The following is a 26,352-nucleotide window of genomic DNA, read 5'->3' on the forward strand; positions in this document are numbered from 1 at the left end:
GGCCCGCGCGGACCGCGCGGACCAGCGCGGACTTTCAACGTGAATCGGGATTCGGATTCTGGCGGTTTGGGTGTTTGGGCTGAAGGCTGCAGTGCAGGCATAGGCATAATGCTGTCTAGGCTTTGTTCTAGGGACGCGAAATGAGGCTGTTGTGTTTCTCTCCTTCTTATTTACTTTTCAGTCAGCGACGCGTAGAATGGTCTGTAGAACCATGGACACAAATGTGGGTCTTCTGCTGTGACTTATGTTTTCTTGTGAGAGGTAAACTAGGTACACTGTGTTTGGCCAAATAACATTGCTAGACGAAAAACACAACTTTTATTTTGAACATCATTTGAACAAACACTTTTTTCAAGACATAATCATTTGGGATCTACAACATTCAACATAGACTATATGGCACGGTGCCTCAAACACTTAATGATTAATATTCTTCCTCTAACAACGAGAAATTACGCAAACACAGTAACAGTACCCTGTACATCATAATCACTACAACACACGTAAAGCCCCTATCCTAGACCTAACACCGTTAAGCTTCAATGCAAGGAAGGTGCGGGGATCGGTAATTCGGACCTGCATCGGCTTCGTCAGCCTCTCTCATGGTTGTTACCAGCTTTTCAGCACTCACCATTCAATCTCTATAGACCAATATAAAAAATAAATAAGTTTATCGAACGAAACCAGAACATGGCGGGTATGCTGAGCGTATAATAATTACAGTATAGTAACAATGATAATGCAAGTTAGTCTTCCCTTGAAATGAAGAAGTGAAATCGCTTCTGCTCAACGCGAATAGAAAGGGAATGGGGAGCGGAGAACATGGAACAGGGAACGGGGCGGAACAGGGGACTCGTGGAGGCACCTTCTCTCATGGTGGAGGGAACAGTATCCCCTCGAGGGAGGGGGGACAAAGCCTACGACGCTGCGGCCACATCAGCCACATCGCCCACATCGCCCACAAAGGCCACATCACCCACATCGCCCACATTGGCCGCGTCGGCCACATCGACCACATCGCCCACATAGGCCACATCGGCCGCATCGGCCAGGTCAACCGTGCACGAGTCAGCCGGGGGAGAGGTAGTGGCGCCCGAGGGGCTGGCGCCGGGGGTGTCGCCGGGGGTGGCAGCGCCTGCGGCTGTGGCGGTGGCGGCGTCGGGGGCGGTGCCAGCGGGGGCGGGGACGGCCTCCACTTGAGCTGCAGGTGGCGGGGGCGGCGGCACGATGCTGGAGGAATCCGCGGCCGGTGGGTGCATCAGCTGCTGCAGCCGCTCCTCCCGGCGCCGCTTGTGCGCCTCCAGCGCGCGGTGCAGCTCGTCCTGCTGATTGCGCAGCTGGGCCTCCACCTGTACAGCAAAGCGGCCAACTCATTTCCACGTAAGAATGACGCGCCGTTAGAGGGCTAGATTTTGAGATTTGGCGTGCTTACCTGCGCCATGTCGATGACGGTGGACCGCGGCTTGGAGGACGCAGGCGACTTGGACGCGCCGAGGGCGCTGGCGTGGGCGTTGGCGCCGGCCTGCTGCGGCTCCTGGGTGGCGCTGTTCTGGCGGCTGGGCCTGCGGCTGGACGCGCTGGACTTGGACGACTGCCGGCGGCCGCGGCCCCCGGGGCTGTGTCCCTGCGCGCCCTGCAGGCCGTGCGGCAGGCAGTCGGGACACGCGGTGGCGCACGCGGCCGGGCACGCGCAGCACGGCACGCTGGCCATCCCGGTGCAGTCCTCGGCCGTGGAGCGGCACGCCCGCAGCTTGCGGTGCCGGCCCTTCTGGAAGGAGGCCGCGCCGCCCGAGCCGGCGCGCGCACGTCCTGCGGACGGGGACGCCGCCAGTGACGCGGCCGTCAACGCGTCCTCGTCGGCGTAGCGCACGAGCCGCGGGCTGCCGCAGCGTCCATCGCCCAGCCTGCAAGTGGAGTGGTGTGAGAGCACCGTCCTGGCATTGTCCTGGAGACCGAGTGGCCGAGGGGAGAGCGTCACTGCCGTACCTGGAGCTTGGACTGGCAGAGCGGCGCACCGCGGTGCGCGACGACTGCGTGGGTGACTTCGGCGGCGACCTCGGCGGAGAGTGCGTCTGCACCTCAACGGACGCGTGCCTGGAAATCCTCGCCAGCACGCCGCTCGCCCCGGGGCCCAGCAGCAGCCCGGCCCTGGGGGAGCCCCTCGGGGAGCCTCCGCGAGGGGACCCCGCCATGGGCGTGCCCATGGGCGTGCCGGCCGGGGACAGCGGCGCGGGCTCCACGGCGTCCTCCAGGCTGCGGACGGTGCCCAACCCGGCCCCGCGCGCCCGCCTCGGTGCCGAGCCTGGCGGAGGAAACGAGATGCACTGTCAGAATGGGGGATGCAGCAGCCATGCAGCAACCATGCAGCAGCCATGTCGCGGTGGTGGGGAGGGAGATCCGACAGCCGCCCCGCCGTACCGGGGAGGGCCGAGCACGTCTCCGTCGTCTCCGTGAACCACTTGGCCCACTGGCCGTCGCGGTCACCAGCGAAGCGCTGGGGGTTGTGCTTGCCTCCGGGGGTCTTCCCTGAGGTGTACAATGGCAATGACAGCCGAGAGTCCTCGGAGGCCGAAAGCGGGGAGTGAGAGAGGCCTTGCCCGTCCTTGCCCGGCCTTGCCCGGCCTTGCCTACCTTTGCCGTCGGCGTCCTCCAGCACGGGGCGCTGCCGAGTCAGCATGTGGCGGCGGGCCGTGTCCGAGCGGCGCGGGGGGCCCGTCGGCACCGTCGCGCCCCTGGACGACGCGCCGGGCTGCGACTGGTCGCGCACCTGCAGAGTCACCGGCCAGTCGTTCGGGAGGTGGAGGTCCATCACCATGGAGGCCTGCGACAAGGAATCGCTGCAGTGCTCCATTCTGGCATGCATTCAGGATACTTTACTTGACTGCCCGTGCCTCGCGGGCAAGCCGGGCCCTCACCTGGCTGCCGCGGTTGGAGCCGCTGGCCACGCTGGCCACGCTGGCGCTGCACGCGCTGGCCCCGATCTCCATGGAGTCGCGGCTGCCCCTGGAGCTGTGGCCGGAGGTGGCAGACTGACCCGAGTGCTGCCTGTTGAGGTACAGGCCGAGGCCCAGCCCGGTGGGCGAGATGGAGCCGAGGCCGTGGAGCTCCTGGCAGTCCACGGACAGGGCCTGGCGGTGCAGCGCGGGGTAGGGGCGGAGGCCGGCGCGGCCGCGGCCTGCTGCCGGCGGGCCTTCGCGTCGGCTAGCGGCCCGCGATCCCCTGCGGGCAGAACCAGGCAGAACCAGCGTGCATCGTCGGGGGCCAGTCAGAGGGCGCTTGGAGGACTAAGGTGGTGACCGAGTGGTGACGTACCTGGCTGCAGCTTGCACCGCCTTCCGGGCCGAGGCCGCGGCCCCCACCAGGTCGGGCGCCGACGGGCTCCTCTTGATGGGCGGCGAGCCCACCCCCGTGGGCCCCCCCGCGCTGCTGCCCGCCGGGGAGTGGCCCGGCACCGCGCCCCCGAGGGGCGTGCAGGCCGCGTGGTGCAGCGAGCTGTCGACAAGTGGCGCGGTCATGCGTCAGCAGTGCATCAGCAGTGCATCAGCAGTGCATCGGCACTCAGCAGAGCCATTCCCCAACTACTGTATGCGGTCGTCGCGCTGTCCCTCGCACTCGTGGGGCGTCCGCATGCTGTGGGCGTAGTGCGAGAGAGACAGAGCGACGCGCGCAGTCAATCCATGGCCTCCGAGCGGGAGCCCTCTCCCTCGCTCCAACGCGGCGGCGCGGCCCACGGAGCGAGGGAGACAGCACCATGATTAAGTCATTAGCCGGCCACCCCTCGGCCACCCCGCCACGGCGCCGCACTCACCGCGAGAATTGGACAAAGGCGGCGGTGAGCGCGCGCCGGTTGTGCTCCGGGTCGTGCTGGCTGCCTGCAACACCGTAATGGCATAAATGTTTTTAGAAGGGGAATTATGTCGCTGGGCCATGAATAAAGCATGATTCAATCGCGATATGAGCTGGCCACAGCCAAAGTGAATTTGTTGGCCGCTCGACGGGCTTTCAAAGTATAGTGAGCCGGATAAACTTGCAAAGCGCTTCTCCGGCGCCGGCGGCAACGCGGCAAAACGGGTCTTCCGGCCAGACTCCCAGCTTCACACCAAAAATAGCCGTCTCTTGAGTTTCTTGACTTTCTTGACGTACGGACAGTGAATGTACTGGGAACATCTGAGTAAATGCGATTGATGCAAGTACATTTGGCTCCAGAAACGCCTCCTGCGCCGCGAGCGGCGCTGTCAGTGCCGCGCACTGCACTGTACGGCTTACCTTGGTGGCGCCGGGAGCCCCTGGTCTGCACGCCGGCCGAGCGCCGGGCGGACGTGCGCCTGCTTGCGCTGGGCGACCTGGTGCTGCCCACGCGCTCCGGCGCGGCCGGCGTCGCGCCCTCGGGGGGCACCGCCGTGCTGTACTTGGGCCTGGCGGGCACCACCTTGGCGGCCGAGTCCCTGGCCTCGAAAGTCATGACGCAGGCCGCCACCACGATGAATCCTGCGGGACGCAAACACCATTACGAAGGACCGCGCTGGCCACGACGGCTTTCCGCGTGTTTTGAATCAGCCGCGCCACGCCTATGGTTTTATTCAGACTGATTCCGAGAGGCGTTTTCCTCGCCCTGTCTCTGTCGCACCTGGCCTATACGTACAGCACGTCCCACAGGTGCAAGGGAGACACGGCGACGAAAACCGGCGCTCTCGGAATCGGTGCTGTGTGTCCCACGCAGCACTCCACGGCCCCTCCCCCTGCCCCGCAATCCCCCAGCACGCTCGGATGGGCGAGGACCGAAGGGACTCGCAGGCTTGGCCCCCGCCGCCCCTCCCGCTGGGCCCCGCTGGGCCCCGCTGGGCCGGTACCACACGAATGACGGCGCGTCCAGTCCCGGCCAAAGCGAGAACCGAGTTCTCGTCCCCCGCCGTCAGTTGTCTCAAAATTTGCTGCCGAGTGAACGTGTCGAGCCAAAATTATTCCGAGCGTCGGTGTGAGGATGAGAGGACTCTGCTGGCCGCATCAGCAAACTCGGTTTAGTCCGCTGTAGTCTCTCTCGCACCAACACACCGGACGCCTCACGAGTGCGAGAGAGACACGGCGACGAAAACGGCTCTCGGAATCAGTCTGAAGATGAGAGGTCGCCCCGCGCCGGCTGTCATCCAAGCGGGCAGCGGGACTCGGGAAATCTCATTCGCGAATCGCGAACCCCGTCGGCCGGCGGATTGGAGTGGCGGCTTGGCCTTCTGGCCTTCTGGCCTTGCGGCCTTTGAGCGGGTCTCTGCTGACAGCCGACACGGCCAAACAGTGTGGCGCACACCGGCTCGGAAGCGCCACAGCCGCCACAGCGCAGCGGCCTGCCTGACAGGTCGATTCCAAACGGTCCTGTCGTCGCTCCATCTCTCTCGCACTCGTCGCGCAGCCCCTAAAGGGACACGGAACTTTACGGGCTGCTCCAACGAGTGCGAGAGAGAGCGCGATGAAACGCCGTTTCAAACGAGATCGCCGTTCGGGCCCTGACGGCCCTGACGGCCCTGACGGCGAGCAGCGAGCAGGCAGCGCGTACAGTGGCCAGGCAGGCCAGGCAGGCCAGGTGAAGGCTGGGGCTGAGTGCCTGTCGGCGGGGTGGCGAGGCGGGCTAGTGTCAGCAGTGGCAGCGCGCTTCTGTTCCTGATGGCGGTCCTGGAGGTGCTGGAGGCCCTGGAGGCCCTGGAAGCCAAGCTGCTCGTGGCGGGGCGGGAAAAGCGGGGAAAGCGGGGAAACGTTGGAAGGCCCCCGCCGGCCGCGGCGTAGTATTGCGCTGTTGCACAATCCTGGAACGTGTGTGTGTGTCGCGTCGCATCGGTCGATACAAGTCGGCGCCCTGACTGCCGTCGCTGCCGTCGCGTCGGCCGTTGCCTGCGGTGCATCGCCAGAAACGAGGCAGTGTTAGCTGCCCAGATGCGACGTCATTGAGAATCGCAGCTGCGTCCTCCCACAATTTACCGTCCGGAAATTGAGTGGTCATCAGACAGAACAACCTATTTTCAATGGGTTTCCCATGTAACTTACGCTCTTATGCCCAACGGCCGCTGAATACTGCAAGTCTCAAACATTCGATTCACGCGCTCGTGACAGCGTACCTTAAGCAAGCACGAGGATCCACGTGAGCGTAGTGTCATCTTGTTTTTCAACTGAGTTTCATTTTCTTCTCGCGGCTCGCTCGTCCCAAAATGTATCGGAGTGCCCCCGGCGAGGGGGGGGGGGTCGCTGTGACCGACTGGGTGGGTTCGCTCGCGTGTGGTGCGGCTGCGGCGCCGCCTGTCGTGCTCAAATATTTGTGGAGTACGGTCACGTCCGAACCGTGAATAGCGAGCGAGCAGAACGAGACAGGCAGCTGTGGCGCCGCGGCGGCAGCGGCTCGCTGAGGTAGACAGCGGCACCCCGTCGCGCTGGGCCGCGCCATCTGCAGCTGCAGAACCACCGAGGGAAAAGGGGCAACAGACCAGTGGCAACCTGAGACCAAACGTAGTGGAGCGGTGACACGCAGTTTCGCATTACCACGCACACGTTTTCAGACAATTCTTCTGCCGCGAGCGCGAAGGCGAGCCCGAACCGGGCCGCTGGGGGTGGGTGGGGCCTCGAGATTCCGAACAGCGCTTTCGCCGCTGTCTCTCTCGCGCTCACGGGGACTGCTCGAAACGAGCGTGCCGCGCCGCTCTGTCTCTCTCGCACCCATACGGGACGCCCCATGAGTGCGAGGGGGACAGAGCGACGAAAGCGACTCTCGGATGCAGCCTGCCGTGCCGCATCGGAATAATGGAGAGGAGTGCGGCGCGGCGAAAAGGCAGCAGCGATTTGAGCGCACGTAATTGTGGAGCCGCATCGACCAGGCATCGCCAGGCGCCGCGCTGCTGCACTGTGACTAACGAGGGCGGGCAGAGACGAGGCGCTGGAAGGCGCATGTCAGCCTCGAGGGGGGAAGGGGCACTGCCATGCACTGGCCGGGGACCAAGAGCTCGTTGAGAGGCGTTCGAGAGGCGTTCGAGAGGCGTTCGAGAGGCGTTCGAGAGGCGTTCGAGAGGCGTTCGAGAGGCGTTCGAGAGGCGTTCGAGAGACGTTCGAGAGACGTTCGAGAGACGTTCGAGACACGTTCGAGAGACGTTCGAGAGACGGTCCCCGGATCGCGGCGTACCGCACCCGTTCATCCCTCTCCATACCCATTCATCCCCACGGGGGCTGCGAGCTCTGCGAGGCAAGGAGAGACCAATATCATGGAAATGCTTGGCATGCCCTCGGCGGGGAGGTCCCTGGAGAGACTCCCTGGAGAGGCTCCCTGGAGAGGCTCCCTGGAGAGGCTCCCTGGAGGCGCGGGCCGTTCGGGCTGCTCGGGCCGCGGGGACGACAAAAGGAAGCCGAGCCGAGTACGCTGCAGAGACCAGCCTCCGCCTCCGCGGCCCGCTGCCCCTTAAGCCGATATTGACGCTGATTGTTGACCGAGAGGGGCAATCACAGCCAGCCAGCCAGCCAGCCAGGAGCAAGCGGGAGCAAGGCCAAGCACTCTCAGCTCTCTGGTATGATATTTTTTCAATAATGCTGAAAATAATTACTATAGCCTGTTGATTTTAGGCCACAACCATATAACAGCTATTTTTTACTGTAAGTTGGAGAAAAACTTTGCGCTCTCGCGACGCGGCGGTGGGGCGGCGGGCATTGCCCTGCGAGGACTTACGCAAGCACCCTCGTGATGTGTGCATGTCCTCCAGCGGGGTCCGAATCGAGAGGCGGGAGGGGAGGGGGGGATCCACCATGGAGTGGCCGAGTATTGTCAACGAACAGCCCCGCGCGGCCCGCCTCGCCTCCCCTGCGGCCCCTTGCGCGGTCCCTATCGCTGCCACGTGCGCCCCTGCGTTGCCCCTGCGTTGCCCCCGTGTTAGCCCAGCCCGCAGTCCCCCACACTGGCCTGCTTCCACACGGGTAAACCCGCTTCGAAAAATCCTGGCCGTAACGGCCTTGCTCGGCCTTGCTCCACACTGTGTTCCAGCGAACGTGCCGTCAACGCTTTGCGCCGCTTTGCGCGCATCAACCTGCCTCTTTGTGGCCGGCGCAGCCCGGCGCAGCCACTGCAGTGGAAACTGGCTCATCAGTTTTTCTGAAAGCCCCGAAAGCCCGAAACGTGGGTAGCTCTGTGCCTCGCCCTGCTCGAGCCCCGCCCGGTGTTCGTGGTTGCCACTCCAGTTAACCCGAAGAGCACGCGTTGCTTCGCCTGCTCTGCCTGCTCTGCCTGCGGACTCGATCCGAGAGTCGTGCTCGGTCTCTCTCGCTCTCGCGCGGCGTCGCGTGTACGCGCGAGAGAGACAGCGGCGGAATGAGTCTGCCGCTCTCCCTTCGCTATCTGCCGCGGACCGCCGCGGACGCCCGTCCGCCGCATCAGATAGGCCGAGGCCCCGCCCCGCCCCGCCCCGCCCCGCCCCGCCCCGCACCGCCCCGCGTTAGCGCCAGCGGCCGAAAGGGTTGGCGATGGCACCGCGCTACAAATGCCTTTTCCCGCCTTTTTATTCCGTGCTTTCTGCTGGTTAATTCCCATTTGCGCCATGTTTTAAAAGATTTGCCTCTGTTCCACGAACCGAAAACCAAATAATAAATGGGCACTGAGCTTGCATGCGAGCGTTTTTTGAGGGGCGTAGGTGCGGGAGTGCGAGGCAGAAGGACGGCAGTGGCGGGCGGGGAGTGAGCCTTGACGGGCAGTGTCGCAGGCCGTGGTCGTCTCTCTCGCACCATTGCTCCACCACACTGTGCGCACTGCACACATGGTCCGACTGGGCGCGAGGGCTACTCCGCCCCCTTTCTGCCCCCTGGCCCCGTGGCCCAATCCAATTCCCAAACAATCTCCCGATCGCCTCTTTTTTTATTACTTTTTATGTTTTCTTTCCCTCCTCTAGCGGTATAAATCTTTCCCCATTTCAATATCGCGCGATCATTCCGGCCGCGACGATAACGGGCCGAATGGATTCCAACGAAACTGGAACTTCGTGTCACTGGCTCAAGCCAATTCTCCATAATTCCTTTCCTTAATTTCCGTTGTAAGATGCAATGAGAAACCTTCGGCAATACGACGAAAAGCGACGTGCGTATTTCTCGCGCCTTCCCTCGCGTTTTGGGGGGAATTCCATAATAAGACTTTTAGAGTGCATAAATTCGGGGCACGTCGCTCATCGCTTTCTCACTGCTTCCTTCGGCGTTTGCGCCGCGCGCCGCGCACGCGCCAGATTCAAATCAGTGACTTGTCAACGCCAGCCGGGCCGCGTCGATGAAGGAAGGGCGGCGACGGGCCGCGCTCAACCGGTACGCGCAGCGCGCACCGGGCGCTGACAGCGCCGATTACACACTGTCATGTCTCATCCGGACGCCGCGCGCCCGCCGCGCCGCGCCCCGCCACCACGCCACGCCCCGCCCCGCCACCCCACCCCGCCACGCCCGCACAGCGCGGGGGTACAAAGTTTATAATTGGAATGCGCTCTTGGCTTCGTTCTAGTCGCGCGCGTCGCGAGGCCCAGCGGCCGGAGCGGCTAAATAAACACCCCGGACACAGGCGGCTGGCTGCGGCTGGCTGCGGTGGCGACACTCTCAGCCCGTTATCAACTATTTCTCATTAGCAGACGCATTTCTGAAAGCAACCATACTTAGCAATAGCTCATCTCTGGGCAAATATTTTAAAAAGCAAATAATTTAGAAATCAATTTTTAAGTACAAGGTGGGCTAGGAACCCTAGCAGGAACCCCGAGACAATGCAGTCTCGCCCAACACGCCCGCACCATTCCCCTCCGGCCTGGGAGGAGCAGTGTCTCGCGGGACTACGTACCTCTCATTTTGTCTCGAGGTTCCTGGTCCACCTGGTATTATTGTCTGCTCGCAGGAATGCGTCCGCCAACGCGGAGAGTGGGCGGCTGGTTAGACTCACCTCCGAAGCCCATGATGATGGGGCCGGCGTACGACAGGTTGTTGAGGTGGAAGCCGCGGCTCTCGTTCTTGAACTGCACCGTCAGGTTGCCGCGCAGCTCCTGCCCCATGGACAGCTGGTCCGCGTAGTAGCCTGCAACACACGGCACCGCGATGAGCCTACAGTGGAGGCAGCCGACGCAAGGAAGCCGCGTGGTGGCGCTTTTCGTGCTGAGACAGACAAAAGGCGAGTAGCTGCGCAGGTCGGGTCGGCGGCGTGCCGCTGAGCCCTTCGACGTCCCTTCCCAGGCCTCATTGATTCGCTACTCGACTCGCAGCGGGGCGGGGCGGGGCGGGGCGGGGTCGGCCAGACCGAGCTCCAGTGCCTTCGGATTGCCGGCTGCTCTAATTATCGCCATGAGGCATCAAGCACGTGGCCCGCCAGTTGGCACCCCACCCTGCCCCGCCCCAACCCGCCCCACGGCACCTCGCCCCGCCCCGCCCTCGGATCGGGTAAGCGCGTACGCAACACGTAACCTCGTTTGCATATCGCGTTGTAAAGGGCCCCTCCTGCGCGCCCCGCCCCGCCCGGCTCCGCCCCGCACTGCTGCTCTCTGAGCCAACAAAGTTTCCGCTCGGTTCCCCCCAATGCCGTCCCGGTTGATGCCTGTTGCCAGTGCTGCCAGTGCTGCTGAATGCCGAACTAGTGGCATGGCGCGGCGTTTGGTCTGGTGCCGTCTCGTACATGGCGGGCCGGGCCCGAAAGGCAGACGATCATTTTTGGTGCAGCCATTAATCGCAATCGCAATCGCCTGCGGACAGCAGGGTAGGCAACGTGCGCGCGCCGCGGTGCGGCGGTCTGCCTACCCCGCGGTCTGCAGGGGCTTCTTGGAGCAAGCTCGATCCCTGGGCCTGCAGCCTCAGGGTGCGCGAGGTCTGAGGGGCGGGGATCAGAGCATCGGTCCCGGACTACGCGCTCTTCTCGTGGCCCGCCCCCTCTTCCCCGCGCCCGACCCGGCGGTGCTCTCGGGCGAACTCTCCCTCCTGGAATGGTGGGAATGGCAAGAACGACCGAAGCCTCGGCGCGGAGCGCAGGCAGGCAGCCACAACAAAGATTCGAGCTCAAGCCGCATAATCAGTGACCGTGCCGCGCCCCGCCCCGCTCCGTCTCGGTCCGCCTCGGAACATCAAAGTCCCCCAACCCCCACGCCGCCCGCCCGTCCGTCCGCCCGTCTCCGCGCCCTGTCTTCCTTCCTTTTTTGGAGGACCGGCGTAAGTTGGGCGGACCACAGCAGCTGTGCCCGGGTCATCCTCTCCCTCTCTCTCTCTCTCTCTCTCTCTCTCTCTCTCTCTCTCTCTCTCTCTCTCTCTCTCTCTCTCTCTCTCTCTCTCTCTCTCTCTCTCTCTCTCTCTCTCTCTCTCTCTCTCTCTCTCTCTCTCTCTCCCACTCGCTGCTCGACCCGCGCGAGGGCATCCCGGGCGGGCAGAGGCCAGCAGGGCCTGGCCAAGCCTGGCAACAAACTTCGGAAATCACGAGATCGGTCTGCGGCTCCTTCACGGCCGGGCAGAAGGGGAGGCGGGGCGAAAACAACTCCAAGATTAGGTGTAGAGTGCACACCAAAAATTTTTAAAATGAATTTGTTTCAAACTGTTCTTATTGCACCCGACAAAAAAATGATCGCCGTGAGAAGGTACTCCGAAAACCCGGTGCGCCTTGACTTGACGCTGGCAGAAAACCTGCTTTTGCGGTGGAAAGTGGGGCGAGGACCTGGGCGGCAGCCCTGGCGTCCCTGGCGTCCCTGGCGTCCCTGGCGTCCCTGGCGTCCCTGGCGTCTCTGGCGTCCCTGGCGCAGTCGGGCCGGCCGTGCCCTGGCCGCTGTGGCCGGGTGCTGCCGGCAATAGTGCGGCCGAGTGGAAAGTTTGCCGCAGAACGTGGCGACGGCGCCACGGCGGCACGGAGGCACGGCGTAATGGAAGTTGGCCCTGCTGCCTGCACCGCCGTGCGGCCGCGCGCCACACACTGGTATCTCCCTCACCGGGGAAAGGGGAGGGGGAAGGGAGGGGGCCCGCACACTGCCTCGCCGTCGCCCTCGCCGCCACCGCCAAGTTTGAGGACTCGATCCCGAGAAAAAGATATTTCGGCCGATGCAGGAAGTGAAGCGGATGCACTGGAAAAGTTGGCCGGCCCACTCAATTGAATGCGACGGATGGCAGTGTGGTGGCGTCGCCGTGCACTTGGAGTTCTCGCAGCGCGGCAGGCTGGCGGCAGCGCGAGTGGCTGCGCGTCGCCTGTTGCGGCGCGGCGACGCGGCGTGGCGGCCAGGCACCCGCTCCACCCCGCCTTGCCTCACCCCGCTTTATAGGGTAGAGCTATTGGCCGCTCGTTAGACGAGAGACTGGGAGAGTGAGAGCGAGAGATGCGCGGACAAGCAGTGCGAGCGAGAGGGAGCGGCGGGCCATTGGGCCTGTGCCTCTCCATGCCTGCTCCTATTGATTTCTCTGTGCGAGGTTCGGGGCCTCGTGGACCTCCGTCAGCCTCCGTGAAATGGGCCTGTGTTCCACGTTTCCACGTCGTACGGCGGAGCGGGGCGGAGCGCTGCCTCCGCGGCTCTAGCCCTGCCACTCCACTGCCTGGTCTGGCCCCCGTGGAGTGTGGGTGGCTTGGCGGCCTTGCTTGGCCTCGTGGCTGCCGTCTGTCTGTCTGTCTGTCTGTCTGTCTGTCTGTCTGTCTGTCTGTCTGTCTGCCTGCCTGTCTAGCTGCCTGCCTGTCTAGCTGCCTGCCTGCTTGACCAGACGAGGTGCGCCGTGCGCATGGGGAGGCGGGGCGGCAAGGCAGGGCAGGGCCGGCACGGGACTGTCAGATGCGGCCATGCGGGCGTTGAAAATGGGAGTCAACAAAAATGGTCCCCTCCCTCCCCCTCCTGGCGGATGGCGGTCCGCGGCGTCGCGCTCCCCGAGGGGCGTTCGGCGGGGAGGGGTGGGAGGGGAAGGGAAGGGAAGGTCCATTGTTTGTCGGCGTTTGAAAAAGCGAATCCTCGCCGAGCGTCGTCAATACATAATGAGAAATAACGCAACGCGGCGAAGCGGCAAAGCTGCTGCGGAGCGAAAGGCAAAAGCCCCTGACAGCTGGACGGGCAGGGTGGGTTGGAGGCACTGGAGGTGCTGGAGGTGCTGGAGGGACTGGAGGTGCTGGAGGGACTGGAGGGCTGGAGGGACTGGAGGTGCTGGAGTGACTGGAGGGCTGGAGGGACTGGAGGGCTGGAGGGACTGGAGGGCTGGAGGGACTGGAGGGCTGGAGGGACTGGAGGGCTGGAGGGACTGGAGGTGCTGGAGGGACTGGAGGTGCTGGAGGGACTGGAGGGACTGGAGGTGCTGGAGGGACTGGAGGGCTGAGGGACTGGAGGGCTGGAGGGACTGGAGGGCTGGAGGGACTGGAGGTGCTGGAGGGACTGGAGGGCTGAGGGACTGGAGGGCTGGAGGGACTGGAGGGCTGGAGGGACTGGAGGTGCTGGAGTGACTGGAGGGCTGGAAGGGGTTGTGGCTTAACGAGATTCGCCGCCCGTTCTCCAGGGGCTCCCAAGCCGAAACCTGATTATTTTCAATTGCGCCGCTCTGGCGTGCGGGAGGGGGAGGGGGAGGGGGACGGGGGAGTGGGGGGTGATTAAACTGCAACTTTGGCGGCCTCAGCCTCTCCGCCACAAAGAGGCGATTGAGGCCGACGAGCCAGACGAGGCGAGACGAGGCTACAGTGTATCGGCTTTCACTCAGCGGCTACAATAACGGCCAGCAGTCGGCGCAACACGACCTCTGCTCCGTCTCTCTCTCCCTCTCTCGCACCGACACGATGACGGGGCACGGCGCGGGGCGGCCGCGAGAGCGAGAGAGACGGACGAACCGCTGGCGAGGCACGCGTCGGGGACAATGCGCCTCGCTTTATTATGGGCGACACCAGCATCGCTTGATTACTAGGCGGGATGCTTTCGACGCGGCAGGAATTAATAGAGCAAGCCCCGCCCCGCCCCGCCCGCGCCAAACTTGCAGGGTGTCGAATTGGAGAACTTACTCGACTCGGACGAGGCACTGGAAGCCACCCCCCACCGTCCTGTTTCCAGCAGCGTGCACGACTTACCCCCCTCTCTCCGCGCGCCTGCTCTGCCCTGCCCTGCCCTTCCCTGCCCTGCCGTGCCGTGCAGCGGAAGCTGGCCCCGCCTCGCCACGTCCCGGCCGTCCTGGCCTGCCCCGCCAGTAGTCCGTAATGCGGCCGCAACCCGCCCGAATGCCCGAATGCCCGAATGTTCTATTGACTCGAAGCAAAATGGCTGACACATCTGTCGGGAACTGCCGAACTGCCAAACGGACGGACAGACGGACGGGCGGCCCCCGCGGCCGCAGTGGACTGAGGCCGGCTGGCTGTGGCACTGTGCGGTCAGCAGCGACCGCACTGCTGGGGCAATGGGCAGCCTCCGTGCCTCCGTGCCTCCATGCTCCAGGTGCACTGCAAAACGCCGTGCGCTGGGCCAGCCCAAGCCCGGGCCAGGACCTGGCCAAGGACAGGGAACCAACGCACCTACGATGGCGGCTCGAAGACTTCGCAACGGGGTGGGAGCCCCTGTGGGCGGCGGGGCGGGCCAGCCCGGCAGTCTCGCGCGTGGAGCGGCTTGCCTATCCCGCCTTCCACAGGCGCTCCAGCAAGCAAGCAGCAAGCCTCGCGATTCATAGGCGGATCCAGCCGACCTGCGGGAGGCACAAAGTTGCGCTTTTTGCCAACTTGCCGGGCAAAGCGTGACTTTTCGCCGACTTTCAGGTGGCTATCTAGGTTCCACAGGAGAAGGGAGGGAGGGGTTCGAGGCGGCGCGGAGTCCTGACCTGCTGTCCTGCGCGTCCTGCGTCCATCGGGAAGCGTCTCCAACCCCTCCCCTTTCCTTCGGGCTGGCGCACGTGGCTCTTTGCTGCGACACGTTACGACCTCGAGATGAATAATTCCCACCCATCCCCCTTCCCCCCACAGCGCCACGCGCGGCCACGCGCCGCGTATCTCTCGCACAGCACAGTGCAGCACAGCGCCGCTCAGTTTTGGGGTCCTCGGTGTGTTATTTGTAGTTCCCCCGTCGGGCGTAGGGGCAGGGCCTGGCAGGGCCTGGCAGGGGCGGGGCAGTCGGCGCCTCCTGGGGCTCCCTGGGAACGGGGCGTGTACACGGCGAACATGCAGAGCCAGCCCCGCCAGCCCCGCCAGCGCAGCCCCGAGCCCCAAGACAAACCCAACGGCGCCGCACCGCGCCGCACCGCCGCAGTTGGCAGCCGTGAGTGATAGGGCACGCTGCGGGCTGGAGGCTCCAGGCTCCAGGTGGACCGCTCACCAGGCCGGTTTATCTCTCGCGGCCGAGTAGACTTGGGGCGAGCTAACGAAGCCGCGTGTCCGAACGGTGCCTCCGCCTCTCTCGCTCTCACGGGGCGCGGCGTGCGGGTGCGAGAGAGGCGGAGTGACTCGGCCGGCTGGCGAGGCGGCGCGGTGGGGACGCGGGGCGGCGGCGTCTGCCCCGCTGACTGCCTCCCAGCAGCCGACGTACATCACCGGGACGAATCAGTGGCCTCCCTCGCCGTCAGCGCGACGCGACGCGGCGCGACGTCAGGACCACGCATCCCTCCGGTCACCTCCTCCAAGACGCCCCGCCGTGGGAGTGCCGCCGTGGGAGTGCCGCCGTGGGAGTGCCGCCGTTACGCCGTTCAGTCGTCGTTCAGCCGCCGTTTATTGACCGTGCAGCAGCCGCTCCAGGCCCTGCGCCCCGCGGCGCCCCGCGGCCCTGCGCCGTCACACCGGCTCGCGTCATGAGAGAAAGGCGTGCTGCATAATGTAGGGACGGGGCCGCGCCGAGGCGGTCGAGGCGTGGCGGGAAGAGAGGGGGAGGGGGCGCTGTCCGATGGGCCTCCATCCCCTCCGTCGCCCCCTGGACGACAGGCGGGGTTTTGATGAGGCGTGGCGCGGCGGCGTGGTCGCGTCAGCCTGGCCCCAGCCTGCCCAGAGGCTGCCCCGTCCCCGTCAGGCAGTAAAAGGTGGACACGGCCAGCGGGACATTTCCATCTTGCAAATGGACTCTAATTTTTCAAAAAGTCACACGGGGAAGGCTGGGGTTGCTGACTCCGCCGCGGCCTCGTCGGCGACCCAGTGACGTCGTGGTCCTGGACTGCGTCCTCTGCGTGCCGCGAAGAGTCACGCCCACGAACAGCAGAACAGCGCAGTCGGCCTTTAATTAGTCCATGCAGCGCGCGTTGCCTCGCCTCACTGCCAAGGCCATCTGGCCGCCCGGCTGCCTGGCTGTCAGTCTGTCAGTCTAGCCCGGCTGTTTGTGGATGCTCTGTCCGGCCGAGTGGGTACACGGGAGCGAGGCTCAGAGAAACAATCAAAAACAGCAACAGGAATCGCTCGTGTTTTCGCTGCAGAGTGATTTGACGTCCATTTTTAATGCCCCTGTGGATTTTGTCAAGAGCAAGAGGCAAGTGTTTTTGGCATTGTCCCCCCCCCCGTCTCTCTCTCTCTCTCTCTCTCTCTCTCTCTCTCTCTCTCTCTCTCTCTCTCTCTCTCTCTCTCTCTCTCTCTCTCACACACACACACACTCTCGCACACAGCGCGTGCGTCCGGCGACCCGAACCCGATTGAAACGCCATCATTTATGCAGCATGGCCGCTGAGAGACACGATGTCGCGCTGTGCTGCGCCGTGCTGTGCGCTGCGTGGCGTACAGAGAGGCGAGAGGCGCGCGGGGACTCTTTGCGCGTTCGCCGGGTTGGCCTGACTGGGCCGGCCGGCCGGGCAGCCCTTTGACGTCAGCTTGATGGATGCCCAGCATGGCCGTCCACGGTTCCACGGAAGCGGTCCAGCCACGCGTAGATTGATTGCAAAAAACGGCCGGGCCGGTTCGCCCTTTGTCGACGACCATGTGAACCGACGTGCTCTCGGTGGCGGCCGCTCGGTCCCTGTGACTGCAAAGTGCGGGCTGCGGGCTGGGAGGGCAGTGTGGCAGATTGTGCAACGCCAGGAGGCCCCGGCACGTGGAGATGGCCTTGCGACCCAAATTTTGGCGCCGACTACTTTATTTGAGCTGGGAAGGTTTCGCCACCAAATCTGGGAGATATCGGGTGTAATCTGTGTGTTACCGACTCCAATGAGAGTGTCACTCGCAACCTCTCGAGGAAACTACTAACTGGTCTCGACATTGGGTGATATGGGAGTTCTTCACTAACCCGAATTATCACTTGCCCGAATTGTCACTAGCCCGAATTATCACTAGCCCGAATTATCACTAGCCCGAACGTCTCGCAAGGCAGTTTCACTAACCCGAATTGTCACTAACCCGAATTATCACTAGCCCGAATTTCCAGAGGTAGTGGACTCCTGACCGGAATAGGCGGTGAAACCCGATGTAACCCTTCGCTCCTCGTTTTTGTCATGACGATGAGCGAAGGGTTCTATCGGGTTTCACCGCCTATTCCGGTCAGAAGTCATATCGCCCTGGAGCTCAAAACGCGTCCGGTCCGGGATTTTGAGCGCCTCTACCGGTCCTCTGGCCCACAGTGTGCCGGCCGCGCGAAGGGCAGCCCTTCATCCCATCCCCGGACGGACGCCAGGACGCCAGGACCTTGGCCAGGACTCCAGCTGGACGAGGCGCCCGCATGGCCGCCTGGACAGGCCGCCTGGACAGCCCCGGCAGCGGCTCCAGCAGCGCCCCCCGCCGCGCCGCGCGCCGCGTCGAGCTCCAGCAGTAATCCCCTGAGTGGACGCGGGCGGCTCAGCCCCGCCCCTCCGCCACGGCGCCTCGCCGCCCCGCGAGGGATTTTTCGCGAGCCCCTCCACCGCCTGGGGCGGGCTTGTTGTCACCGTGTGTGCCGAGTGTGAATACGTGTTTGTTGCCTTGCCTTTCCCCGGGTACAAAGGTGAGCTAAAAGCCCACCCTCTTCTTTATCTTTGCCATTCACGCACAGCCCAGACACACACACGCGCGCGCGCGAGGGGGGGCGACGGGAAGCTTTAGGAAGGGGCTGTCAAACTGTGTCAAACACAGGGTGAAGAATAGGCCCCGTTGAGCCTCGCGCGAGAGGCGATGAAAGGCCTTGGCGTGTTTGAACGAGGCGTCATATGCGTCGGGGAAAGAGAGGCCGCAGCCCGCCCCGCCCCACCCCGCCCCGCCCCGCCCCGTCCGGAAGACGCCGGCACGGGGAAGCGCATTTTTGGCGCGCAGGGGCTCAAGCCCCTGTGATGGGGATCGGCCTCATGCTGGCGGGGCTGGCGGCAGCGAGGCCCTCCCGATAATGCAGGCCCTGATGGCGTGGCGGCGTGGTCGAGGCCCCCCCTCCCCGCTGCAGCCCGCCGTATCCGACGATCACGTATCGGCTTTTACACCATTCGGAAGGGCAATATCCGGCCGCGCGCCCCGCACGCCCCGCACGCCCCGCGCCAGGCGACATGTGCGCATGCCGAGCTGAAAGTAATCCCCACTAATGTGTGCACGGGCCGCGCGACCCGACTGACCCGCCGCGGCGGAGCGAGGGAGCGGCAGGGAGGCTGTGGCGGGTAATCGGAAATGGATTTAGCGGCCGCCGAGGCTGGCGGCGAGGCGGCGAGGCTTGACAGCGAGGCTTGACAGCGAGGCTTGACAGCGAGGCTAGCTTGACAGCGAGGCTAGCTTGACAGCGAGGCTGCCGGTGCCGGACCGCCTGCCACGTCACCCGGACCGCTCGGACGCGTGTCCCGCCAGGAAGCCGTATAGGAAAGGAATCGGGACGAACGGGGCGGTCGGGGCGGTCGGGGCGGTGGGGGCAGGCTCGGACTGGCCAGGGCAGATAGGTGGACAAATGTGCCGGGACCCCCGGCCGGTCGATGGGGACCCACGGTCGGCAGCGAGCTAAGTGTCGCGAGGGTCGCAGGGCCGCAAGGCTTGAGTGGCACCAAATCATCGGTAAATGGGTAGGATATACGATACTAGAAATTAAGAACAAAGTAATCGAGTCGTACAGGGCGTGGGGTGACGGCCGAAATCGAAGGGTAACCATCTCGAGATAATCAGTGTACGCCTAATTGGTGATCAGTGGAATAATCAGCATAATCCGTCATAATCACAATCATAATTTAGGAGATTCGATTGCCTTTTGACCAACTTTGTGAGGCGACGGCTCCCAAACTAGCTGCGATCATGAGACTAGGGGTAATGGACTCGCAACGGAGCTGGCCGGAACCTCTGGCCTTGCTTAATTGAGCTTTGACTAAATATGCGATTTGAGATGGGTGGCCGCCATTTCGGAAAAAGACTCTTAAAGTATGCCCTAATTTCAAAAACGTTTCAATTTTCCCACCAGGCTCGAACAGGAACAGCTTAACCGTTCGCTACCAAATGCCGAAGGGGCGCCGGTCCAGGTGCGAGAGGGAGGACGCATCTTCAACTTGGATAAGCTTCCCGATGCCGCCAAAGGAAGTGACGTCTTCGACACCAAGGTGCACATTGTCCCATCACTTTTGCGGCCATAAGAGTTCTAGCGCAAGTTGAAGAGGCGCCCCCCGCGTCGCCACTGGCACCATGCCCGTCGCCCTGCGCATTTGAGTAGCGCAACGGTTAAGCTGTTCCTGTTCGAGCCCTGGTGGGAAAATTGAACCTTTTTTGAATTTAGGGCATACTTTAAGATGTCTTCTTTCCGAAAATGCCGAGCCATCCATAAACTCAATTTAGTCGGAGAAATAGTGAACTACAATTAGCAAAGCAGAGATTCCGGCCAGCTCCGTTGCGAGTCCATTACCCCTAGTCTCATGCTGCGATCAAAGCCCACCCGAGGCGGGCCTCGAAAGAAAACTAGGGCGTTGGGCGCTGAGGGAGGCCTTTGCGGACCACAGCTAGATTGCACGCTGTGGCCGCCCGAAGTCGGCAATATTTGATTTTTGACACTTTGACAGCTCGGGACGGCCAGCACGCGACGCTCCACGCTATCTGCCTTGACACTGCCCTCTGTCTCTCACCTGAATGGGGCTCTCCGTAAGGGTGCGAGAGAGACAGAGCGACGAACCGATCTTGTCGACTCGCTCTGCTGGCCGTGCCTGGCCGTGCCGCCAAGTGACGACGCCGACGACGCCGTTGAGGTGGGACGCGGCGCGGGCACGGCCGATAACGAGTCGTGACAACAACGCTGCCCTGCATTGCAGCTTCCCGTCCTGTCACCCTCCATTCTCCATACAACACGCCCCGAACACTCCCCCCACCCCGCTTGCGGCTTCAACAATGCGTCATGTTTCTTTCGGGGCACGGAAGACCGAGGCCTCCAGACTGCCAGCACGGACCGTAGGGAACACCATTTGCAACGAAGCGCGCGGACGCAGCGGGCTCCCAAAGTCGGTCCAAAGTCGGCCCAGAACGCCATGCCCAGACATCCGTCACCATTTGAACCTGGGCTGCGTTGGCGGTGGTTGGCGGCGCCGCTTTTCCCAAACGACTTGGCATTCCTCAGGCAGGGAGTGAGAGAGCAAGGGCTTGAGACTGACTGCGCGCTTGGGAGTACCATTGTCCCTTTGCACCGGGGGAGTCAGGGGTGGATGGCTCTGTTCGAGGCGGGCCGGGGCGCGGCGGAGCGAGCGCGAACACCACGAGGATTGCGTAGAGCGCCGCCGCCACCGCAGGGAGCGGACGGTAACGACCTCTAGCCTGCAGACCGTCTGCTAGAGTCGTTTTCATCGCTCTGTCTCTCTCGCGCCCATACGAGACGCCCCATGAGTGCGAGAGAGACAGAGCGACGAAAACGGCTCTCGGAACCAGTCTACTGGGGAGCGGCTGCCCGGGCCGGTCAGGTGTCGAGGGGTGCGGGGGTCGGGCCGCCCCGGCCAGCCCATTGTGAGGTGCCGACAACAAGCAGTGCGGCGGACTCCACGGCCGGCCGGACCGGACCGGACCGGACCGCCCTCCAGCGTCATCTAGAGCCGGCCAAAAGGAGAAATGCGACCCATCCCCTCGCACCATCACGCTTCCAACCGACAATCGTGGGATGTTTCGACATTGTGACACCTTTGCGAGGCCGTCGCAGCCAACCCAAGTGTGGTTAAGACGTTCTCGAGGAGGGCATGCAAGAGTTAGGTCCTTGGAACACGGCCCTTAAGGATCTGGGCACTTCCACCCAGCCTCAGTGGGACACCGCCGAGCTCCAGTGGACGTTCGACGGCGTTCGACGGCAGTTCCGCCGAACTACGACAGTTCCCCGCCGAAGGAGGGTGTTTTCGCCGAATCTCCGGCAAGGCGTCGAGAGAAAAGTTTTAGCGTGTAAAGCCCCGCCGCGCTTTACGCCGCGCGACGTGACGCCGCAGCCCGCCCTCGCCGTCGCCGTCAGGCCGCCAGGACATGTTTGTTGGCAACATGCGCGTCAGCGCGGCAGCAGCGCCGACAGAGATTGAGGAGTCTGGAAAGGCATTACCCGTGGCAAGCGCCAAGGACGGGATTTGAACCGGCGACCTTCACGTCGGCCGCATCTTAAAAAGGAAGGTTTTGGTGCGACCGCAAGGCCTGTCTTCACCCACAGCCGCCGCGCTCGGCACCGCCCAGGAACACCGGGCACTGGACGGCCGCCGCTGGGCTCTGTGGACACCTGGCTGGCTGCACGCCAAAAACAGTGTCCGGGTTTCCCACGCAAACCCTGGCATCGTGGCCTCTTGCTCCAGGGAAACCTGGACACTGTTTTGGACGCGTGCATGCTTTACTTTCCACGTCCGTGCCAGCAGTGTCAGCAGTGAGCACGCCGTACAGTGACTGTGTGCCACCGGGTAGCCGGGTGGACGGGTGGCCCCGCTGGGGGCTACAGCGGGCTGACGTCGCGCCGAGGTCTTGGGGCGCCAATTACTGGCATGAATGATACAACGCGGTGCGCCCCCCCCCCCCCTCGGCCCCCCTCCCCCTTTCCTGGTGTCTCACCCCGCCGCGTCCGCGCGCCGCCAGATGCTCAGCACACCGCTAGTTCCGAGCAAGTTAGAGCGTCGCGAAATTATTGCTGTGCTTTATAGTGTTTTCGCGGAGTCGATCGCGATTCGAGGCCCTCGGCCAATTTGGAGCGGAATGGGCATGCAAATCACATTGGCCAGCCAGCCGTCTCGGCGGCCGTCTCGGCGGCCGTCTCGGCGGCCGTCTCGGCGGGCACGCTGCGCTCGAGAAAAGGACGGCTCAGTTATGCGAGGAGAGGATGGGGTCCTCGACGTCCACGAGATGCCAATCCAACGAGGAGGCACGAGCGCGCAGACACGCAGAGAGGGCTTTTCGGTAGGCCGTCTGGAGGGTAGGCAAGAAGCAGTACCTTGCCCCTTCAAGAAGGCAAAAAGGTCTGTTCCACCCCTTCCAGAGTCCTGGTTTCGCGTCTGGTGCCAGGGGGCTAAACAACACTACAACCTGAAAAAGGAATGATTTCGTGTTCAATGAAATTCTATATACTGAGTCATCTGCTTGAGAAGAAGGTTGAGCTCTCCTCGATTCAACGGCGGTGCTGACCCAGCCGCGTCTGTCTATCCAGCCAATTCCGAGTAAATTTGAGTTGTAAAGTTATCCGGATACTTTTTCGTGTTTTCTCAGCGGGGAGGCATGGCGCGAGGCGGCCACTCCACCAATTTAGAGAGAATTAAGCGAATCACCTCAGCGAGGCCCGAAGCCCCAAGGCCGGGGCACAGTGGGCCACGGTGGGCCAGGAGCGGCCAGGAGACTAGTGCGGACAATCAAAACTCTAGACGCGTTTTGAGCTCCAGAGTCGCTCAACAGGACTCGAACCGAACGTGTGGCCCCACCAATGGATTCCTCGTTCGGAGAGCAATCCATTGGTGAGGTCACACTATCGATTTGAGCCCCATTTCGCGACTCAGGAACCCAAAGCACGTCTAGAGTTTTGGCCGCCCCCCACCGGTCTTCTGGCCCACTGTGCGAGGCCGAAGCCCCGGGGCCGAAGGCCGCTCACCGCCCGTTAGAGGCTTGAGGCTCGAGATGGGGAGATAATAATCGCGGATTGGGTGATTCGAAATTCCGACCGCCGCGGCGCGCCATCCGCCTCGACAGCCCTGGGAGGCGGCGCTTCCAGGCGGCGCCACTCTGCTCGGCGGACTCGGAGGGAGGTAATCGCATCGTACCATCGCACTCGGAATCAAGAAAGGCCTTTCGTCGACCTCGCTGCCGCGGTCTCCCCCTGCCGCCCCGTTCACGGTTCGACGGCCGTGGCGCTGCCCCCCCCCCACCCCGCAGGAGGCACCTTGAGAGCGCCTGCTAATTAAAAGCAGGTGGCTGGAGTGGGGTCGCCGCCTCCCATTACCGTCGCCAAATCGCTCCGGGCAGGCAGGCCGCCAGGCAGGCAGGCAGGCAGGCAGGCTGCTGAATGGCGCATCAGCCGAGGGCAGCGCGGCCTGCTAATCCCAGCACAGGCCCAGACCCAGTCCAGTTGCCCGGCCGGGCTCTGAGTGCGGAGTGTGGCGGGTGTGGCGGTGGGGAGCGCCCGCCACGGCCAGGGTAGGCCGCCCGCTGCACTCGCACGCGCGCGCGCTGCCTGCCTTGGCGCCTTGGCAAAGTGCGCCAAGCGAAACGTGCGTGCCGTAGGAGGAGACGCACGGAGAGACGCGCGGAGGGACGCAGGCCGGGGGGGGGGGGGGGGATGCTGGCGTGCCTCCTGGAGGCGTGGCGCGGCGGGGCTCCGGTGGCCAGCAACAGCAAAACGAGGCAAACACGCCGAGGCCTGAGGCGCGCTAAGGGGCATAACCGGGAATAACGAGGCGGAACTCTTTGTCCGGCTTGGCGGGGCTTGGCGGGGCTTGGCGTTCTTCCGCCCGGCTGGCCGCGCTGCAATGTGGAACGGCACAGTGTGCACTTCGCCTTGCTTTCGCGTGCCTCGCTTTCCGAGAGCCTCGCGTCTCGAGCGAGCCTCGGCCGTGCTCGGCCCTGCTCGGCCGGGCCGGGCACAGCGGATCTAACTCAAGTGGCCCCGGATGGCGAGCAGAACGGGACGGGGATCAATTTCACGGGCCCGTGCTTTGAGCTCCAATAAAGGACTCGGCGGCGGGCGTGGCGGCGTGGCGCGGAGGGGGAGTCTGTTGAAAAGGTAAAACACCGCAAAACACTGGCGCGCGCCAGTGCGGTGGCTGGGCGCCCTGGGCGCAGCGTGCGCAGCGTGCAACAGGGTGAGTTGGCTTGCCACTCGCCGGCACCGCCACGGCTTTGAAATATTTACAGCCCGCTTTCGATGATGGGACCGACCGCAAAAAATAACGGGGAGGCTGGTGGGGGCGGGGCGGGGCTTCGCGGAGCTGGACGTCTGTGAAAACAAGCGCCCTGGGTGAGCGTGCCTAGGAGAAATTTAATTTGAATTTTGATGCGACGGCCGCCAATTTCATGAAATTTCAATGATTTTTTTTCGACACGCTCTGCCCGTGTACTCGGCACGTTGGGGACGGGCACATGCCAGCGCTTCCGAGGCTCGGACACCGAAGGCAAAGGGACTCGAAAAGAGGGGTGCCCGCCGCGTCCGGCGGCGCGGGCGACGTTTGTGCCTCGTAACTGCACGCTGCTTGCCTCCAGTCTCTCGTGGGCCGCGCGCCGTGAACCCCAACTCACGCTTGGGCCGGGCCTGTGGTGCGCGGTGCGCCGTGCCGCGGTGCGCGGTGGGGTGGCGACGCGAGGGCGGCGCCAAGGCGTCGAGTCGGCGCCAAGGCCTCGCTGACTTTTGATGTACTATGTGGAGGACGAGAACTGTACGCGTTGCTGTGTAGCGGGGCGGGGCGGGGCGGGGCGGGGCGGGGAAGCGAGCGCGTGTTGACTCGAGAGCAGCCCTGTCTGCCCGGGCGGCCTGGGCCCGGGCGGCCCTGTGCCCTGGCTCCACGGTGTAGTGGTGGCGCAGGCTCTGCCGGCTCTGCCTACCCCACCCCCGCCTTGCGCTTTTGCGCTTTCCCGGCCCTCATCCCCCTTTTGTCGCGATTCCACGTTCCGCTTCTTTTTGCCTGCTCTCCGCGCAGCTGAGCCGAGGCAGCCCAGGCAGCGCAGGCAGCCCTGGCAGCCCAGCTCCCGCACTGACGGAACGAATACCCCGGAGTGTGTATGCGCCCGTGCTGTACACGTGTGTGCCTGCGCGTGTGTTGGTGAGGTTGATTGCTGCAAGTGGACTAATGCGTCGAGGCGGGTGGCCTCGTGTTGTTCGTTTTGCCTGGTCCGGACTCGATCCTGGGCCATCCGGCCTGTTTTTAGAAGCTCCTATTTCCCGGCCCGCGCTTCGCGCCTTGTTTTAATAACTCGATGAAAAAGTTTCCAATGAACTGTTCTCGTCTCAATAAAGTTGGCACCGGGCGCCCGCGCCGCCGCCCCTGTCACCGCCCCGACACCACCCCTGTCACCGCCCCCTACACTTTCCGCACCATCTCCCCTCCGGTTAGTCACGGCGAAGTTTCGAGTAGAAGCGCTGCCCCCTCCCCGCCAGCGCCAGGCAGGCTTGCGCGGTGGCGGAGGGCTGGAGGCTGGAGCTGGAGGCTGGAGGCTGGAGGCTGGAGGCTGGAGGCTGGAGGCTGGAGGCTGGAGGCTGGAGGCTGGAGGCTGGAGGCTGGAGGCTGGAGGCTGGAGGCTGGAGGCTGGAGGCTGGAGGCTGGAGGCTGGAGGCTGGAGGCTGGAGGCTGGAGGGCCCGACAACGACTCCACTTGAGTACGCCGGCCGGAGAAAGGGGCGAAGGGAGCATCGCATCGAGTGAGTCGTGGCGTGGCGTGGCGTGGCGGCGTGGCCGTGGCATCCCTCGCACCATTCATCACCTCCACGAGAGGCGGGGCGGGGCGGGGCCGTAATCCCAGCACCGCTATCCCGGAGGTGCACAAGAAGGTTGTCCGACAGTGTGGCCGCCGTCGTCGGTCCAAGGCCGCCATCCGCTCGGCCTGCCGCCACCTCGCGGCGTCTGATCGCTGGCTGTGAATTTGGCAGGCGGGCCACGGCGCCACGGCCGCCGCGGATGGAGTGAGCGAGTGAGTGACTCGGAACACCGTTCCCCGCTCTCCCTCCCTCGGCGTCTGGATAGACCAGGCCGCCAGACCAGGAGGGCCTCTTCCGCCACTGCCGTGAGATGAGATAAACCCCATTCAGGGGAAATGGGACGCGGTGGCTCGTGGCGTACAAGCCGCGCTCTCTTTCGTCAGCGCGCGAGGCAGCGCGAAACAGCAACGGGGGATGATTGTTCGCACCGCCCTCTCCCAGGCTACCCGAAACGCTGCGATCTGGTGAGCAGCCTGCTACTCACCCACGATGGCCATGGAGGTGCCGATGACCATGAGCAGCACGCCGAAGGAGAAGGCCTTGCAGGCGTTCCAGAAGCAGCGCGTCGTCACCTTGCCGCGCACCACCTCCACGTTCCAGTTGCCGGAGTGGTGCTGCTGCTGGCGCGCCGTGCGCACCGTGGGCGACAGCTCCATGACGGGCTGCTCGGGCTGCTCGGGCT

General features: G+C 63.9%; 1 protein-coding gene across 1 annotated transcript; it reads right to left on the reverse strand.

The window, feature by feature from the left end:
• Window positions 1-177: 177 nt before the first annotated feature.
• Window positions 178-26,352, reverse strand: LOC117651196. Its single transcript, XM_034395006.1, has 8 exons — window positions 26,155-26,352; window positions 9,923-10,054; window positions 4,267-4,488; window positions 3,809-3,872; window positions 2,916-3,144; window positions 2,632-2,821; window positions 2,419-2,526; window positions 178-275 (listed from the first exon to the last, which is right to left on the reverse strand). Exons 1-8 carry the CDS (start codon window positions 26,324-26,326, stop codon window positions 178-180), a joined length of 1,215 nt encoding a protein of 404 aa, XP_034250897.1. The 5' UTR covers window positions 26,327-26,352.

Source organism: Thrips palmi, unplaced genomic scaffold (genome assembly GCF_012932325.1).
Source record: "Thrips palmi isolate BJ-2018 unplaced genomic scaffold, TpBJ-2018v1 HiC_scaffold_5, whole genome shotgun sequence".
NCBI classification, from domain to species: domain Eukaryota; kingdom Metazoa; phylum Arthropoda; class Insecta; order Thysanoptera; family Thripidae; genus Thrips; species Thrips palmi.